This window comes from Halichoeres trimaculatus, unplaced genomic scaffold (genome assembly GCF_033239565.1).
Source record: "Halichoeres trimaculatus isolate MK-OKI-2021-1 unplaced genomic scaffold, fHalTri1.1 fHalTri1_scaffold_3, whole genome shotgun sequence".
In the NCBI taxonomy this organism is placed as follows: domain Eukaryota; kingdom Metazoa; phylum Chordata; class Actinopteri; order Labriformes; family Labridae; genus Halichoeres; species Halichoeres trimaculatus.
In genome coordinates this window covers 17,750,082-17,767,830 of record NW_027437181.1, presented here as the reverse complement: position 1 = coordinate 17,767,830, position 17,749 = coordinate 17,750,082, and the positions used below count along the sequence as shown (strand labels likewise).

The following is a 17,749-nucleotide window of genomic DNA, read 5'->3' as shown; positions in this document are numbered from 1 at the left end:
TATCGGCAGAGTAACAGAAGAGGGAAAAGTATTAAGCAAATAATCTGAATACTTGTTTAGGAAAACTAAGCCAAACTATAGGACCTTGCCACCTGGGCCTTGTTGGATTTAGCCAAGTTCAGCAGTAATCCACACATGGAACTATACTGCAGTGGTAATTATGATACTAAAAAAACCCATTATCACTCTGAGGAATTCCACACACAGTAATTAATCATTTGTAATATCATTGTGATTGAACTAATAAAGAGGCTTGTCTTGTCTTAAACAGAAGTTCACAAAAAATGGCCATTTTAAGTGTTTATGAGGCCATGTACACAACATGATCACGCAACTTGAGAGTGCTAATGAATAGACATGGCGATGTAACATTCGTCAGTGTGGACATCTCCTTTGATGCTTCATCGAGTAGAAAGCTCTTAAACAAAATGTTTGAAGTGTCTGCCTGTGTAATAATGATTTATAATTCTCTTGAACTAATGCAAAATTTGCTGGAATTTTTTTTGAAATAAAAATAAATTGTGCCCTCAGGGTGAGGCCAAGATTCAAAAGAAGATCACCCAAGAGCAGCAAATGATTTAATAAGCCACCAGCTCCACTAGGCCATGCAGACGAACAGAATGGAGGATTTCAAAGTGTGTCTAATTAACATCAGTTTATTACTATGTCAATCTCTTTGGCCAGTGCGTGAATTGGGGGAGGGTTTAGAAGTGTTGGACTGCTTTGCTTAAATATGTGGGATTATGCTTAACTCCTAAGGTTAATATGGAAGTCTTTTCCCAACCTCCACACACAAAATCACCCTTTCAGGTTTTTCCTCTCTTTGCAGTCAGACAAAATATGAATCTCATCACAGCTTAGCTTTTTAAGCTTTGTTGAAAAAGCATTAAAAATTGAAAACAAGATTTCTCCATCACCATTATTCCTCATGGAATGGGTAAATTAATATTTAATAGCACTTGCATCTATATGATTGCAAAGTAATTATAAGAACCCAAATGCACGACAAACTTGATGTAGTATAATTTGTAAATGTATAATTTGCAGGGGAGACAATGTTGAATTCCTCAGACACTCTGTTTCAATCTTATGTTGGTATCCCATCATCACCACCTCCACATCGCCCACCATATCTACAGGGACAGAAGATGTCCCCAAAAGAGGGGAGCAAATGTTAAAGAATCAAAAATAAAGCCACTGGGTAGCAGAAACAGATCACAGGTCTCTACAAACAATTTTTTGCTGCCTGTGTATGATTCAATAAAAAAACTCTCATAATATTCATGACGCCCACAAATCTTCTGCAAATTTTGAAAGGTCAATATGCTGTAATTAGAATATCTTTTTAAGACACAATATTTTTAATACATCTTTATTTTTTGCAGTTCAAAGAATATGGATTTGATGGATGGGCCATTTGATCACTTGCAGATTTTCAGACACCATCCCATATATTAACATACCCATTCAAGTTCATTGATAATTGAAATCCCACTGAGGAGCTCTATTTAAAGTTAGACTGATGATCAAAAACAGCAACATTGTTGAAACACTGCTTGGCTTGTGAATAGACTGAGCCTCCTGCTACCTGCTGGCATTGGACTCCTCACTCAATCAAGTAGAGATGTATTCATCATTATTCATTATATGTTGGAAGAATAATTGATTCACTCATTACCTGCTGAGAGGAAATGTGTAACACAATTGGTCATATTATCAGAACACCCCCACCCCCCAAATACTTTTTTAACCACTGTGGAAATAAACTATATAAGATAATCATGTACAATTGGTTTTATTCATGTTTGATAAAAAGAGGGATGTTCCAAAGTGAGTTTTCTCATTGTCTGATCTCAAATTTAGATCCCAACTAAGTGACTAGTCTAAACAATACACTCAGAAAACGGTAAATACTAAAAAAAAACTTTACTAAATCATTTATGGATAAAGCAGAGCTAGCATCCCCAGCCTTTGAACCCAAGTATGTAAGTGTCGACATGTTGGCTATGCATCGCTTCAATTGAGTGGTCGCATTCCAGTTTAACCAGACCAGTGCTGAATACGTGCTGTAGTGCATGATAATTATTTTAAAATGATAATAATTAGGTATTAATCACTCCAAATCCGTAATTTCGGTGCAGACTAATGAGTTTGATGGTGTTGAATATTTTAGGTAACAGCATGTGTAAATTACTACTGTTTTTTCTTTTTCACCAGGGCCAAATAACAGTTTAAAAAGAACACTGGAAAGACAAAAATTCTTTCTAATGTTTCCAAAGACAGAAGTTGCGTAGGAATTCATTGTCGAAATACTCACTCTTTCTTTGACTGGAAAACAAACCATGATTTTATCACCAATCAGGAGGTAATGAGCCATTGGCACATTCAGCACTTTTTCTTTACATGATACTTGATCCGCTGTCATACCTCAGAGAACACCTTGAGTGAAAGTAGGAACAGTAAATCACCCCCTCCACCCTCAACCCATTATTCAAACTAAAACACTTTTATTAAAATAATCCAGATGAATGATTTAATGTTGCACTTTAGAACTGTAAAGCTGGAAACGTTATTATGATGACACGTTTGTTTGTTTCTGTTCACCCCCCTTTCAATCACATATTTACTAGTTGAAGGTCCCAGGGTGCCCTTTCCTCAGAGTACACTCATGTTCACAACAGAAGCACCCCCCTCTTTCCATTTACATAAATGTATTCCTGCACCAATGGGGAGGTGGGAACAAAGTGGCTGCATGTGTAAGGTAGCAGACTTTAATCCCCAACTGAAAAGGCAACATCACCACGTGTGTCTGCCTCTGTACCTTCATGTTAAATTCATGGTCCAGCAGTGTGCGCTGGCCACGACACAATAACTAACACACTGTATTTACACTTACTATCTGTGGGTGTGTAGCTCCTCCCTGAATGAAGAAATGATGCTCATTTAAAAGCTGCACAAGGAGAAACCCCAGAGAAAGAACAGTCGTAGACAGAATGTTTATAAGTCACGAGTAAGATGAAACAATGCACACAAATAGACAGACCCAATAGAAGTGGAATCAAGCCCATTCTGTCTGTAGTTTGTGTTAGAGGTTGCAAAATTGTTCAATCACCACAACATACTCACAATTATTTGCCCTTAACTTTGAATAACATTTTGTCACGTACGGCTTTTCATACCTTCCTTGCTATTTGTGCTCCAACATTCTCTGACTGGAACATTTTCATCACAGAGAAAGATATGTAAAACATCTGTGCACACAGACATTTATGTATGGCTGCTTGAATTCGCAGCACTGGCGCATGTTGTATTCACTTTGCTACAGTATGTGTTGCACGGGATGTTCCTTTGGCATCTCATCGTTCTTTTTTTCCCCATGTCTGTCTTGAAAATTACCAAACCAGAGTTATTATAGCAAACAGAACATACTGAGAAAGCAATTTGGGATGCTTGAATTTTTATATTTCAACCAGAATATAATAATGTAAGCAAACATCTACACTTAGAAATGTGCCTGTTAACTTTATAAGTGCACTTGTAGATTTTGAGTAAAAATCCATAGATCTTATTATGAGACAGCTGCAACGATCCTGCCAGAAAAAGCCAAGCAAATCATACTCATTGAATTACACAAATTACAGATGTAGCTCAAACCCTCTGAAAACGTGATGATGAATCCTCCTTTTTTTTATACTTCTGTCTGATAATTCATCAGACTTCACTGGCAAAGTATTGGGCTTGTGAAAAATGCATGAATTACTAATTAATGAGGCATTCTGCAACATTTACATATTCATAAAGGTGTGTAATTCACATATGCATGAGAGAGCTGAGTGATAGCTCTGAGAGAATAACACATATTCCGAGAAAGCTAACCTTTTATTTTGTTTAATTCTTCAAACAGCTGAGGGAGCAGAGATGCTTTAAAAAAACATTACGCATTTATTCTTCCCCATAGAAATGCAGTCAAATGCTTTGGGAGACAAATGCAGCGAAGGAGATGCAACGATGTGAAACAGTATGCAAAATTACATTTTCTGAAATATTGTCCCATGTGGATTTTCAAAAGTTCATTTAGCAACCCAGTGTTTGTAACAAGTGCGCTCTGAAAATCAGTATGAATAACACAGAGAAATACATTCATGGTATCATCTTAATCCAGTGTAGACATAAACGATAATCCATCAAAAGAAGCATGTCGAAAATTCTACTTAAAAGGTAACCTGGTAGTGTTGCTTTTTAGAGGTCATGTGTTAGACTTTTAACACGTAAGGTTGTTTGATTGAGACACTCATACCCACCTTACCTTTCATTGGCTATAAACCAATAAGGATATCTGTCTGATGGTGCAAACAAAAACTATGAAAATTGACTATTTGGGCATGTCATATTATACATTTATATATATATATATATATATATATATATATATATATATATATATATATATATATATATATATATATATTTATATATATATATATTTATATATATATAAATGTATAGCATGACATGCTATATATTATATATATTTATATATATATAAATGTATAGTATGACATATATATGTTATATATATATATATATATATATATATATATATATATATATATATATATATATATATATATATATATATATAAATATATGATTTTTTTTCCGGGAAAGTAAAAATCAACGAATAGTTGTACCATGATGTCAGCCTTTTGGAGTCAGACCATTTCAGTGAAGCAGGTCCAAGACGGTTTGGCCCGAGTCAAGGCCTGTCCCTCTTCTGAAGCGCCCCTCCATTGTTTCAGCCTCCTCACAAGAGCTTTGTGAAAGCTGTCCCAAATATGGGTGGAAAAAGCACAAATAACATTCAGATGGTTCCTAGGCTTCCCTCACAGCTATGCACAGAAGAATGACAAGTCCAACAAAACCATGTCGAGTTCTTCACCCTGTGCCATTGTCTTTGCACATTAACTCCAAGCTGGGCCTTTTCAGCCAGGCCAGAGTTTTGTCAGGCCGACTCGGACACAGCCCAGCTCCAGCAGCAGGCTTGGCCTCCTCAAAATACCATGCAGAGTGTGATTCAGCCCTTTATTCTATCACAAAAATGGCTTTTGGAGGCATTGTCCAACCCGTCTAATGAGAGAGAACACTGAGTAACAACCAAGAATACTCTCTGTGGTCTAGTGGATTCATTAATCTAAATTCAGAAAACCATGAGTGCTCCAAGGTATTGTTTTGGGCAGGAAGGGGAAGAAAGTTAAGGATCAAAAGTGTAAGGTCAGAATACCAATGAATAAAGAAATGAATAAATAAATATAAATGAATAGATAAACCAAACAAAAAACCTTTGTTTTGTAAAAAATGTTCAGTGTGAAAGGTCTCTTTATGAAAGAAGACAGAACGAACAGGATCTTGTCTGTGTTTTTTATGAACTGGAAAATTAAACTGTCCACAAAAACTATTCAATGCACCAAACAAACGAAAGGTGAAGTTCATTAAAGATGCAGTAAAGCTAACAACAAGGATGACATTTCAGGATGCTTAAGTTTGAGTTTAACCTTGCAGGACTTTTGGAAGGCACTTCTGAGCATCAGGCGCAGGGTTTTGGCAGCTGCGCAGGGAGCCTGGTGGGTCAGCCCTTCACCGGGAGCTGCTACTCCACACTAATCTATTTTAAACCATCTGTGAAATTAGCAAGATTTCCTAAGTCCTTCACCTCCAAGGATTAAAACATTGCTAAGGGTCTGGGCTGTTCTTACACACTGCTCTTTTGTACATGTTTGATGAGTCCAGAGATCTTTCTCTGGGATTGAAATTGATCATGGAAGTCTGAGAGGTTTAGGCATGTAAGAGTGTTAAATGTCTGGTTCAGATGTGTAAATAAAAAAATATATATCCAACATGATTTTTAAGTGATGGCTGAAAATTGGAAACCAGGTGTTACACATTCCTGGGTTCAGTAACATCAGGGGAGTCTGTTTTAAAGAGCCATTCTGAGGCATAGCAGTGCCTCTGCCAAAGCCAGTACAATGAAGTCATGAGTCAACTCTAATGAGAAAATCAGATAAATTGCAGCTGTTCTTGGGGAAATGGTGCTGTCTGACAGATTCACTGGGTGCAGCGGCTGTAGCATTGAGCAGATCCAAATGAGTAAAATATTGTTCCAGGCGCCTCTCACTGCTCCCCTTCCCTCCAGTGTTTAGTCATCAGAGTTGTGAAATAGCAGCCCTGCCGCTACACGACAGCATTGCCGTATTAATTATTGTCATCGCTGTTCAACATACACATCTTTGTACATGGATGACAGTTCATCCAAACAGGCCACTTAAAACAGCAGTGCTACTTCACATAACTCACCTGAACCCAAATTATTCATCTCAATCTTCTGTGTGAAACCTTTGGGCACAGTGCAGCGCAAAAACAGCTCATGAAAATGAAGAAATATCTCCTTTATTATTAATTTTGCAGTTTTGTAATTTTGCACACCAGCTTGCACAATAATCCACAGTCAAATACACAAAACACAGACCCCAAAACAATGCCATTATCTTTCATGCATACAAAGAAATTACTTTAAGATTTATGCTCAGGGGTATATGTCTAGTTTTTCCATCTCCTGCAACTGCAAGTACTCACACAGGCATCTATTACAGACACTGCTGTTAAAGCCAGAGCCCCCAAATGCTCTCGGCATGGAATCATAGAGCAAAATGGTGAAAGACCAAGTGACTGATGAAGACAACAAATGAATCCCTAAATAGTTCAAGTGCTCTAGTCCCAGAGACTGTTGATTTTAGATGTATTTCTTCCTATTTTCCAGAATAGGTGCAGATAAAACCGAGCATTCGGAGCTGTTCATCAGACGTGTGTTGAGATATTCCCAAACACAGATACAAATTTTATTAGAAATGTTTAACCTCCTCTATCAAGAAAGACATTTCTTAAAAGGGGAGCAGGTTGTAGAACCCAGTAATTATGATGATAATGAGCAATGGATGGCAGCAATCCAGAGGAAAATGATGGACATAGTTTGGCCTACAACTCTCAAGATGACCTCTAGCTTGCACGCACAGACACTCACACCCTCACACACTGAGCCTTTGCCTCAGAATGTTTACTTATTGGAGGTCAAGGATCCTTCAGATGCAGGTTTTTGTTGAGGCCAACCACAGGTATCAGCCAAATAAAGGCAATAATAAGGCAGAAATAATGTTGACGCGTGACTTTGGGGGGTTGGGGGGTATCTCTTGTGATTGAATGCAACGTACAGTCAGTGACTGTCTGAAATAAGCTGCTACAGCTACACTGACACAGGGAAAATTCATTTAACCAAGGGGCGACATTTGGTTCGTATAAATGAAGCCTATGCGGAAGTGCTACAAGTTGCTGTTCATGGAGAATCCACTTAAGGCTGGCTGCAGAAAGACCAGAAGTCATGTACACACCCAGCCGTAATAACAGACTTTTACTGCATGAAAAAGCATATTTACAGCCTGGTTCAAAAAAGCAGCTTGAGTCTAAAACGCTGATTTCACTATCGGCACACACAATGGTCAGCAGTGTTTCCCCTACCATTATATAGATATTTATAAGGGGTGTAACGAAATGGTCAATTCACGAAACGATACGAAATACGAAATAGAGTTCACGATACGAAATAGAGCTTACGATACGAAATAGAGCTCACGATACGAAATACTCACGATACGAAATACTCATGATACGAAATACTCACGATACGAAATAAAGATTATAGTAAATCCCAAACAGAAGGAAATTGTGCAAAAATCCTATTTTCTTTATTTTCTTCCAAATAAACAATAAATATTGCTTTATCAGTAAAGAAATGCTCTTTGAAAAATACAAAAATAAAATCTCAATAAAAAGTGCTTTTTTGTTGTAACAATCAGGATAAGTACATTCTTGAATGAAAAGGAAAACAAATAGCAGTCCTCAGAGCTGCAGTTTAGACCTCTGTACTGAACTATAATATTTAGCCTATAACAGCGTGTACTCTCTCACCTTTTTGCAGAGCCTCCCGTTCTTTAACTCTCACTCTCTCATACATTTCCGGAACCACTGCTTTACTGAAGTGTATCCGTGATGGGAGTTGATATTTCGGCTCCAGTGTGCGGATCAACTGTTGAAATCCAGCATCATCGACAACAGAAAAGGGCTGCATATCATTGGCTATAAAAAAGCCTATACTCTGTGTTATGTCTTTTGCTCGCTTACTAGCAGCTAGCAGTGGTGCAGCGAATGCTTTTTGTAGAGTCGTTTGGTCTTTTAATTGTTGTTTTTTCCGTGTAGCTTCCAGTAGCTTCTCTTTGTGATGCCGTTGTAAGTGGTACATCATGGTAGTTGTACTCCCCGTAGTATACAGCGAACTGTAGTGGCATATTTTGCACACGGTTGTTGTATTTTCCACAATTTTCTCACCATTCTCCCGTCTTTTACATGGGCAGCCAAAATAGGTCCACACAACCGATTTATTTGACAAAGGAGCGTCAGCTAATTCCTCCACATCTTCCTCCATTTTGAAGCGAGTGTCATGCTACGGTAGGCGAGGAGGGTAAAAAAATAACCAGTCTCAGTAGTGCCTTCACGGTTTTTATTTCGTACTTTTATTTCATATGTCTGAATTTTATTTCGACATTTTTTATTTCGCGAAATTTCGTTACACCCCTAATATTTATTGTCATTTATTTATATATTTCATTTTTTCCATTTTATTTTCATATTGCGCCATTTCAGAGTAGAAAGGATTTAGAGTTACTTCTCTCGTAAATAATGTCCATACCTTTTTTTATTATTATTTAACAGACTAAATAGCAGTATGTTATTCATCTAAGTTACACATTGTCAAGTTCACATTTCTCCCCATGCTGTTTCGCGCAGGGCGAAGTCCCCCCCCCAACGTGTTCACGGACACACAAAGGTATGCGGCATATACACACACACAGACAAGCACATTACGTATAGCGGATAGAGAGCTGGGAAAACCACCACAAGAAGCTGTCCTGAGCTGCACCCCCCATCTGCCTACAACATCGCTGCCCCCCCCCAAAACTTGGTAGTTTGGAAGTTATTAGGATCATCTGATTGTCCAATCAGAGACACAGCTGAGGTCACATGACTGGCTGGCTAGCTGTCCATAAGCAAACTCACAGCCAGCGTCATATCAAATGTGGCTGTGTCTGGGGACTAGCTTCATCTCATGGTTTCAGGAACAGACGGTAACATCGCGGAGGCTACGTCCATGTTTTATACAGTCTATGGCTAAAACAACTACATGAACAGTCGTCTGTAGGTTTGGGCAGATGACATATTTTAAGTTCCACTGACCATTATGCACTGCCATGGTCATAAATTTGTCTATTTTTACTCCAGTTTGTTTTATAAGTTTTAATGTTGATGAGTTATTAACATAAAGTATGCCTTTGGGTCAGGAGTCTTAAACTGACTTGGGAACACTGTTGGTACTGTTACCTTAAAGGAGGGTACAAGCACTTGCTGAAAGAACCGTTTTTCTAAAAAGGTATTTTTTATTTCCTGTATCATCATACATGAAAGTTCAAAAGTTTTTTTACAGTTTCTTTTGAACTGCTTAAACAAATCTTTTGTCCAGAAATAACTCAAATAAAGGAACTGAAACCTTCTCTGAGCTTAAAAAAAAAACATAGTGAGTCAACACATTTATCTGGGGTTTTTTTTGCTCCTGTGCTCATAGGACTGAGCTACGTTCATCCTTATGGCAGTTACGGTTAACGCCTGTGGTCCAACTACTGGGTATTTATCGCTAAGCGTGGACCAGTGCTTACATTTCTTTACATTTAAGTTCATTGTTAAGAACAAATTCTGTTATTGGCTGAATACTTGACTCAACTTGTGGATGGATGGAGGACATTGTGATGGAAATGTTGCAGCTTTGTTTTCTTCAGTAATAAACTCACAGTGTAACTTGCCTGACATGCAGCCTTAGGATTGTTCTGGTTAAGACTTTTCTGAAACATCAGCTTTTTCTGTAGTTGCATGACCTGCTGCTGTCTCTTGTCTCCCAAAAATATTTTGCTATCCTGTTGTCTGTGTTCAGTTGAGCAATGTTGCGTGGGGTCAGATTCCTCCAGAATGGCAACTTTTAACATGCATATCACATATGTGGCAATCCCGTTGAGCTTCATAAAATACTGCAATATGTATTTTCTCCATCCACTTTCAATTTGATTTTGAAAGATACCTTATTTGTTAGTGGACATATTAATACCACTGACAGACCAACTAAATGCAGCAACTTTCTCTGAGAAAATCTAAGAGCCTGCCAAATAACCCTTGTGCAAATAACTTTTGCCCCTTCCCTCATTTTATTTTAAGAAATAAACAACAACAACAACACAAAAAAACTTTGTTTTTTTTAATTTATTTTTTAAAATTTATTTATTTTTTCATTGGGGTAGTTTTAATTAATTATATGGACATGGAAACCTCAATGACATATTTTTTTTTACATCAGAGGAGTGGCAATGGCCAGTTGGAGACCCTACTTCAAGTTTTGTATCACCAGCCTCAGGTATGTAACTCTTAACTCTCTGCATTCAGACATTCAGCTATGTCAGCGGGTTAAGTGTATCAAATAGCTGAAAAATGTAGCACAGAGGCTGGATTTTATTTGAATTAAAAAAAGGTGAAATATAAAAAAAAAAATGAAAAAGTAAAATAAAATACTCATCACTTCTTTTTTTAACCTTGCAGAGTAGACAGACCTGCCTGATTCAGTTTCTGAACTCCTGCAGGTCCATCTTGCCCGGCTCCATTGACCAACGATTCCACTCGGCTAAATTTTGACCGGCCCAATCAGGGAAGAGAGGCGGGAGCTGTGGGAGCAGACGTGATGTCAGCAGACTTTCGTACTTGTCAGCGTTCCTTTGATTCTTAAGTTAAATTTATAAAAACGGAAGCTGTCGTCTAACGCCTTTTTCACAGCTGTTTCTCGTGATTCAGTAGTTGTTCATCTATTGTTAATTAGAAGCATCGGTTCACATCAGCTACGTCATACTGTGGCTTGATGTGGACTGGTCTGTGGTGAGTGTGTTAATCAGAACGGTCATCCAATCACCAGCTGCAGATTTTTTTTGAAATTCCGCCTCTGAAAACAAATGGGAAGAGCTGCTACCCAGATGGACTTGTGAAATATATCCGTGGCGGATATATGAAACTGTTCGTCTGGCGTGTCAGGTTAACTTTTTTTCGATGTTGAAAAAATGACACCATCCAGTGGAAAATGGCCCCAAAATTATTCTGCAGGTGGTCTTACTCTTACTTGATGACATCATGTACAGATAATGGACAATTGATGAAATGAGAAACCTTTCTTACAAGGATGTTCAAAGAAACGTGCTTAACCCTTGTAAAGCTTTACATAGAATGTAATGTGAGCATGTGTTATCTAAAATATAGGTTATAAAAATGCATCAGTAATTTTGCCTGATTAATTTGTTTTTTTTTTGTTTTTGGTTTCCTTTGCTTAACAATGGCTCTAGATATTTATGGTTGTGGGCATTTCTGGCATTTAAACAAGACTTTAAACTGTACTCATTCTGCAGTGCACCAAATGTGATGGTCTTAAAAAATATCCACAGACTTATTGTTTGATTTTGAGTTTTCATACCCTTGTGTTATATACTGTCAACAAAGACCCAGACAAGTGGAAAAAAATCAGAAGTCAAATGTTAAAACAAAATGTCTCTTTAATTTGTGAGTGTCAACAGCAGTACAAAAGATGGAGTGATGGGAGAAGTTTTCTGTAACACAATTTCTCTTTTACAGAAAAGGAGGACTTTCTTGAGGTAAATGAGCTTAAACAGGCAGTTATTCATCCCACTGTTGCATTGTTACAATGGACTGAGACATACAGAAAATGGTGTTACATTGTAATATGCCTGAATTGATCTTGTGGGGATAATTTATTCATATACAGAAGACACACTTCCAGAGTGCCGAGTCACACCTGAATTTGTCACTCATTGGTTTGTTTTTACTTGATATAGTGTATTAATACTACCAAAGCTGAGGAGACCGTTCTCCACACACACCACTGTAAAATTATTCACCTTAAGTTTACCTCACGTCAATACTGCACATGGAAACCAAAGACTTGCTGGTGTACACTTTGAAGCCAAGCAAAAAACAAAACGAACATAAAAAAATTTAGTAACATTTTCATCTTTACTTTTTAGCAATAATACCCCTAGCAAATAATTGATCTTTTGTACTGTATAAAGAAGAAAGTGAACACAAATGTGATGGCAACATTTTTTTTTTAAGTTGAATTAAAAACTTTACATTGGACTGTACAAGATATTATGATAAACTATTTACATATTCAGAGATAAACTTTTTTAAAGCAGCAACAGACACTATGTATTTCATTTTCTCTAATAACACCCAAACAATACTTGCTGTGGGCCTAGGTACCTGCCAGGGAAAAAAACAACAACATATCTATGCAGAAAATTGTATCAGGCTGTCAGCAATATCAAAATGATGGCTCCAGTGATAGAAGAGCCACACACAGTGTTGCTTGAGAGACAAGTCTAAAAAGCAAAAAAAAAAAAAAAAAAAAGTACCAAAGACAACCATAAATGTTGTTGCCCTGAACAACAAATTTTACACTCCTGAACAGCAGCTAGCATGTCAGTCCAGCATGTCAGTGAATTGTGCTGATTAAATTAACAGAGAACATTCCCACCATATACATCACAAAGTCCAGGCAAAGAAAAAAATCAAAATGAAATTACAGTAAGTAATGTTGAAACAGCATACAAGCTTTTGTCTTCAGTTGTCAAACCATTTGCATGTCTAACAAGTGGATTAAGAGGGGGAAAAACAATTGTGAGGGTGAAATTTGCAGATGGCTTGATAGTCATGAACATGTACATAAAAAATAAGCAAAATACAATAAATGACTATGAATTATTTAAGAAGATGCACAATGTCTGAGCATTTTGCCTCAACATAAAATAAATATTTGCACTCTCCCACCTTTCAAAATAAAATAAAAAATCTACAAACATCACTTGGGATGGAAACAATCATTCATGAAAAAACACCTCTTTTCTATTAAGATCATGAAAGTGAAAGCCAAATGCATGCAATCATTTTAAAAGGATGTCATCAGTTCCTCATAAGACATTTGCTGAACACTTTCAGTGCTGTAATAAAAAGAAAATACAAGTGAGGATATACAGCATTCCACTTGGATTGTGTCAGGATTGAAAACAAGTCAGTCTTTTACGTCAAGTTCTTGTTAAAATGAGTACCTTACTTTTATGATTACTCTGTGTTAATTTATCCAACGAGTATGTATTTATTGATTGGATTTTTGAATAGCAGAGGGCGATGTTACCAAAATATGAACAATTGAGGTTTCTCCCTCTTTCTCTCTCTCTCTCAGGTCCAACACCCTTCTACTCTGGAAAGCAGAAAAAAATCAGCATCTACATGAGGTACAGTGACTTGTCAGCTTTGAAAAACATGAAACCACGTACAAAAATAAAACAAAATGAACAGGTACATACATAACTTATACTTCACTAATGAACAAAAATATATTTCCTATGTTATATTTACAATAACATCTAAATGAGATGGTAAATTCACTAACAAAACATTTTAGCGCCAATTAATCTCTTTTTTTATTTCACTGATTGTCCAGGTTGTTTTTTTACTGACATGTTTTAGAGCCAGCAGTGGCTGAAAATAAATACAACATGTTGGTTCTCTACACTTTCCAATACAATATACAATGCACTAAAGTCTGATATCTGGTGTTTGACGGCTAACCGAGCCTGCTGTTGAAACTTCTACTCACTTTCTTGTGCTGAGTCTCTCCCTTAGGCAGCCCTGCAGCTTGAACAAAGTGTTCATTCATCACATGTGTCTCTGCATAAATAAACAAAATAAGTAGATAAAATAAAAAAGACTCAAATCTGGCAACATTGAAAGCAAACCCACTTGAGTCCAACTGGGGGGGGGGGGGTTTTGTTCATTCATGGTGTTTTTCCGCAAACAGCTTCACATTTATCAGAATTGATGAAAAATACAATTTATATCCAGTGCTTATAACACTTATGAAACATCTTCTTCTTGTGAGTTCTTGTCTTTTTTTTGTCCTTTTTTTTGTTTCGCTATATAAGCACAGTCAAGTTTCAGTTCCGAGAAGAGTCCTTTTTAAGTACCAGCCAACCAAAGCAGTGTGGCGTGGTCATGAAAATATTTACAATCACATACAAATCGATCCCGACCACCAGCACACAGGAGCAAACAGCTTAAAAATACCAAACAGATCAACTTGGAGGGAAATCTGCTGAAGTTTGATTTTAGAGAGCATCCTTAAGATTTCTAGTACCTCAAAAGGGAAAACCATGTAGAAAGGATGTGATGGGAGACAGAATTGAAAAAATAATGGGGTGATTTAAAAACTTTCTAAACTGAACACAAATGCATCCAAAGAGTTGAAATAAAGCGATAAGACAATGGTTGTGAAGAAGATATGAGTGCTTAAAAGACCAAAAGTTCTGTCAGTACCAATTGGAGAAAAATGCAGGGGACAGCAGTGAGGATCTTGTCCAGTTACAACCAGTTACTAAACATTCAGATCTTTTAAAACACAATGTGCTCTTTCTACAGTGGACAGGTTCAAGGGCAAAGGAGGGGAATAGCTGGACTCATGCATTAATAATGCTGTATTTCAGATGATACCCAGTCGTCAGTCATTTTAATAATCCCCCACAGCTTGATGTACTTGTTCCATCTGCTCGCCACTGCCTGGTGATTGGGCTGGGGTGAGAGCCCTGTTGAGGCCTTACCACCAGCACTTTGATGGAGAGCACAATGAGGGACGCACACCCCGGTTTTATTGTTTCCCCATCCCTCCCTGGTGTTTTTCTCCTTCTCTGGGCCAGATGGCGCCCCCTGGGTGCTGAGGTTGCCACGGGCAGGGGTCAGAGCAGGGCATGGCAGGGAGGGGAGCCACTTAGACCTTCTGCCCTGTAAAGAGGATCTAAGAGGCAACATCAAGGCCCTGCTTTATCTAGCTGCAGCCTCCAGAAGGTCACTGCTTGTCAGCTTTTCAGCTGAAATTAGGATAAAGACTTTGTGCCCCTTGTTTCTGAGTCATTGCACGTTTTCCTGTTTTGAATGTAAGAGCTAAGTGCATCCCAAAAGCTGATAAGATTATTAAAGAAAAACAACATAAGGCTGAAGGGTGACAGAATAAGATTTGTATAAGTGCACCAATGCAAAAAAACCAACAAAAAAAACCAAACAGTGTTTGAATTTACCCAGCTGTGTATTTGATAAGGTAATCTAAGGAAAGAAAAAAATATAGTCCTTTCTCTATAAATATCCTCATAAACTGCCACTCCTCTTAAGACTACTGCAGTAATCAAGTCATTGCATCAACCCAATGTCCGTGCTCAGCTTTAAGACTTCTTAGTGTCAATTTAAGATTTACAATGTCTAAAAAGAATTAAGATTGAAAAAAATGAAGTTCTAAGACCTAAGACTTTAAACTTGCCATCCAAGTGGGGCTAAAGCGTTTAACAGAAAGTACTGTAGCTGCACATTGTACAACATCAATTTGAGATTGTAATGCCCCCAAAGCTGCCTTTCGTTGCTGTTCCAATCCCACAGATTGGAGGCCTTTGGCCCTTTAGCATTCTGGCCTGATTACAATCACTCTGATTAAGAACTTGGTGAGTCAGACTAGCTTGCAGAGCAGGAAAAGAGTTAAGGAAGCCACAGTGCACTGTGTGGGACTGGGATGAGGAAATGAAAGGGCTGGCCGAGTTCATTGATGATCACTGCATTGGGCTCCCTGGAGAACGGCTAGCATCACAAGCTAACAGCCAAAGATGTCCCTTACTGTCACCTCCTGCAGAGCGTGCTGCCTCCAAGTTCCTGAGTGTCATTTGTTTATTCTGTCAGGATGAATTAAAGAAAGACTGGATAATGAAGATGTATTAAGAGATCAAGAGATTGTCCAAGACTCACAAAGCCTCTCCCAAAAGACTTTACTGATTCTAAAAACTACTTGAAATGTTTGGCACTTCTGCACTTTTAGTTTGTGTGATAGCAAAAGCTAAAACTATAATAATAATAATAATAATAATAATAATAATAATAATAATAATAATAATAATAATAATAACAATAATAATGGGATGTAATTTCCCTCTGTAATAAGTTGTAACTACTCCTTAAAAATTTAGAGATATTTTGTACTGGTAAAAATTAATTCTTGTTTAAAAACATTCACGAGCTGTTGGCTGGCGCACTTTACCTGAGTGAGAATATTATTCCCATCTTTAACAGTTTTGCAAAATATTAAAATCACCTAATTGAAGAGGCAAACAAGATTTACAACTGTAAGAATTACTGTTTCATATCAAACGTACAATTTCAAGTTCCGTCTTTCGTTCTAGGCAATGACTTATTTATGAAAATGTCCATGATCATGATGAAAAAATAAAACAATGACATAAACAAAATATCGAAAACCACAACCAATCTGCTTCACACACTTAAAGAAACACTTAAGACCAAATAGCTTTGATTCTGATGAAGCCACATCTGCATGCTGGCTCCTAAATGATACAACATTGTTATTTAAAAACAAATCTAGACCTTTGTGGCGTAGCTTTGTTTTCTTTTGCTCTTTCACTTCTTCAGTTCAGACCAGCCCTCAGGGCGTCCTACTGTACGAGTCTTTAGTCTGTCATGACCACCCCTGTTTAAAGAGGTCTCAGTTGGCGCTGACGGGCTCTTGTGTGTCATTTTCACTACTATAGTCTGATTTGGGCTCATCCTCGAAATCTTCATACATGTCCATCTCGTCCTCACCATTGACTGGCTCGTTGTTGTTGTTGACCATGGTGTTGGGCTCTAGCTTCATGTTGTAAGTGCTCTGGATGACAGGAATGGATGGCTCAGGACTCGCTGACGCACTCGAGCACTCTGATGTCATCTGAGGTGACGGTGTGGTGGTTGCCATTGTGATGGCGCCTGGATAGACCATACTGGCGCTGGTGGTGATGGGAAGCTGTGGTGGTTGTCTGGATGTGGGAAGATAGAATCATATGTAAATCACAGATTTTCCTCATTAGATTACTGTTGACGCAAATTTGTCTTCGGATAAAAAAGATATAAAAGGTGGATAAAAACATGTCAAAAGTGTTAGTTAAATAGTTTTGCTTGGGGTTGTGAGAGAAAAAATCGTGTTTTTTTTGTTGCAGTGCTTTGAGTGAGATGGCTGGATTAGGAGGGGTTTCCCTCAGCACTTCACTTTAAGCCAGCAGCTCTGTGAAAATGATTTGGGAAAAGAGAGGTTCTCCTGACAGCTCCTGTCTTGAGCTGTTCAGAAACACTAGCCACTTTATTGGTGACATAAAACCAATGCTTGGTTACTGCTGCTCTTGTCTGCTGCTGGGCTGGATGATTGATACTCCAGCCACTGAAGCTTATGACTGACATGGGAACACCTGGAGAAGGGCTCTCCTGCTAACCACACACAGTAAATTAAAGTGTTAAGCTGCAGACTGCTGCCCTCCAGGCTTCTGTAAGTGTATACCTACAACTTATATCCTGTAATAATGTCTGCACTTTGCGCTCCATTTGCAGACTGCTATTGTCTGAAATCATTTAATCACATCTATTAAAAACACTGATTTTCATGCGCATGTGAGGGCCTTGTCATTAC

General features: G+C 37.9%; 1 protein-coding gene across 9 annotated transcripts in view; it reads right to left on the bottom strand.

Moving 5' to 3' along the window:
- Positions 1 to 11,738: 11,738 nt before the first annotated feature.
- The window catches only part of sox6 (SRY-box transcription factor 6), a 133,496-nt gene continuing 127,485 nt past the window's right edge, over positions 11,739 to 17,749 (bottom strand). For all 9 annotated transcript variants that reach the window (XM_074666843.1, XM_074666847.1, XM_074666844.1 and 6 more), the window contains one exon: positions 11,739 to 17,105. In XM_074666843.1, coding sequence (XP_074522944.1) covers positions 16,796 to 17,105 — 310 coding nt within the window. In that variant the 3' untranslated portion in view covers positions 11,739 to 16,795. The remainder of the gene's footprint in view (positions 17,106 to 17,749) is intronic.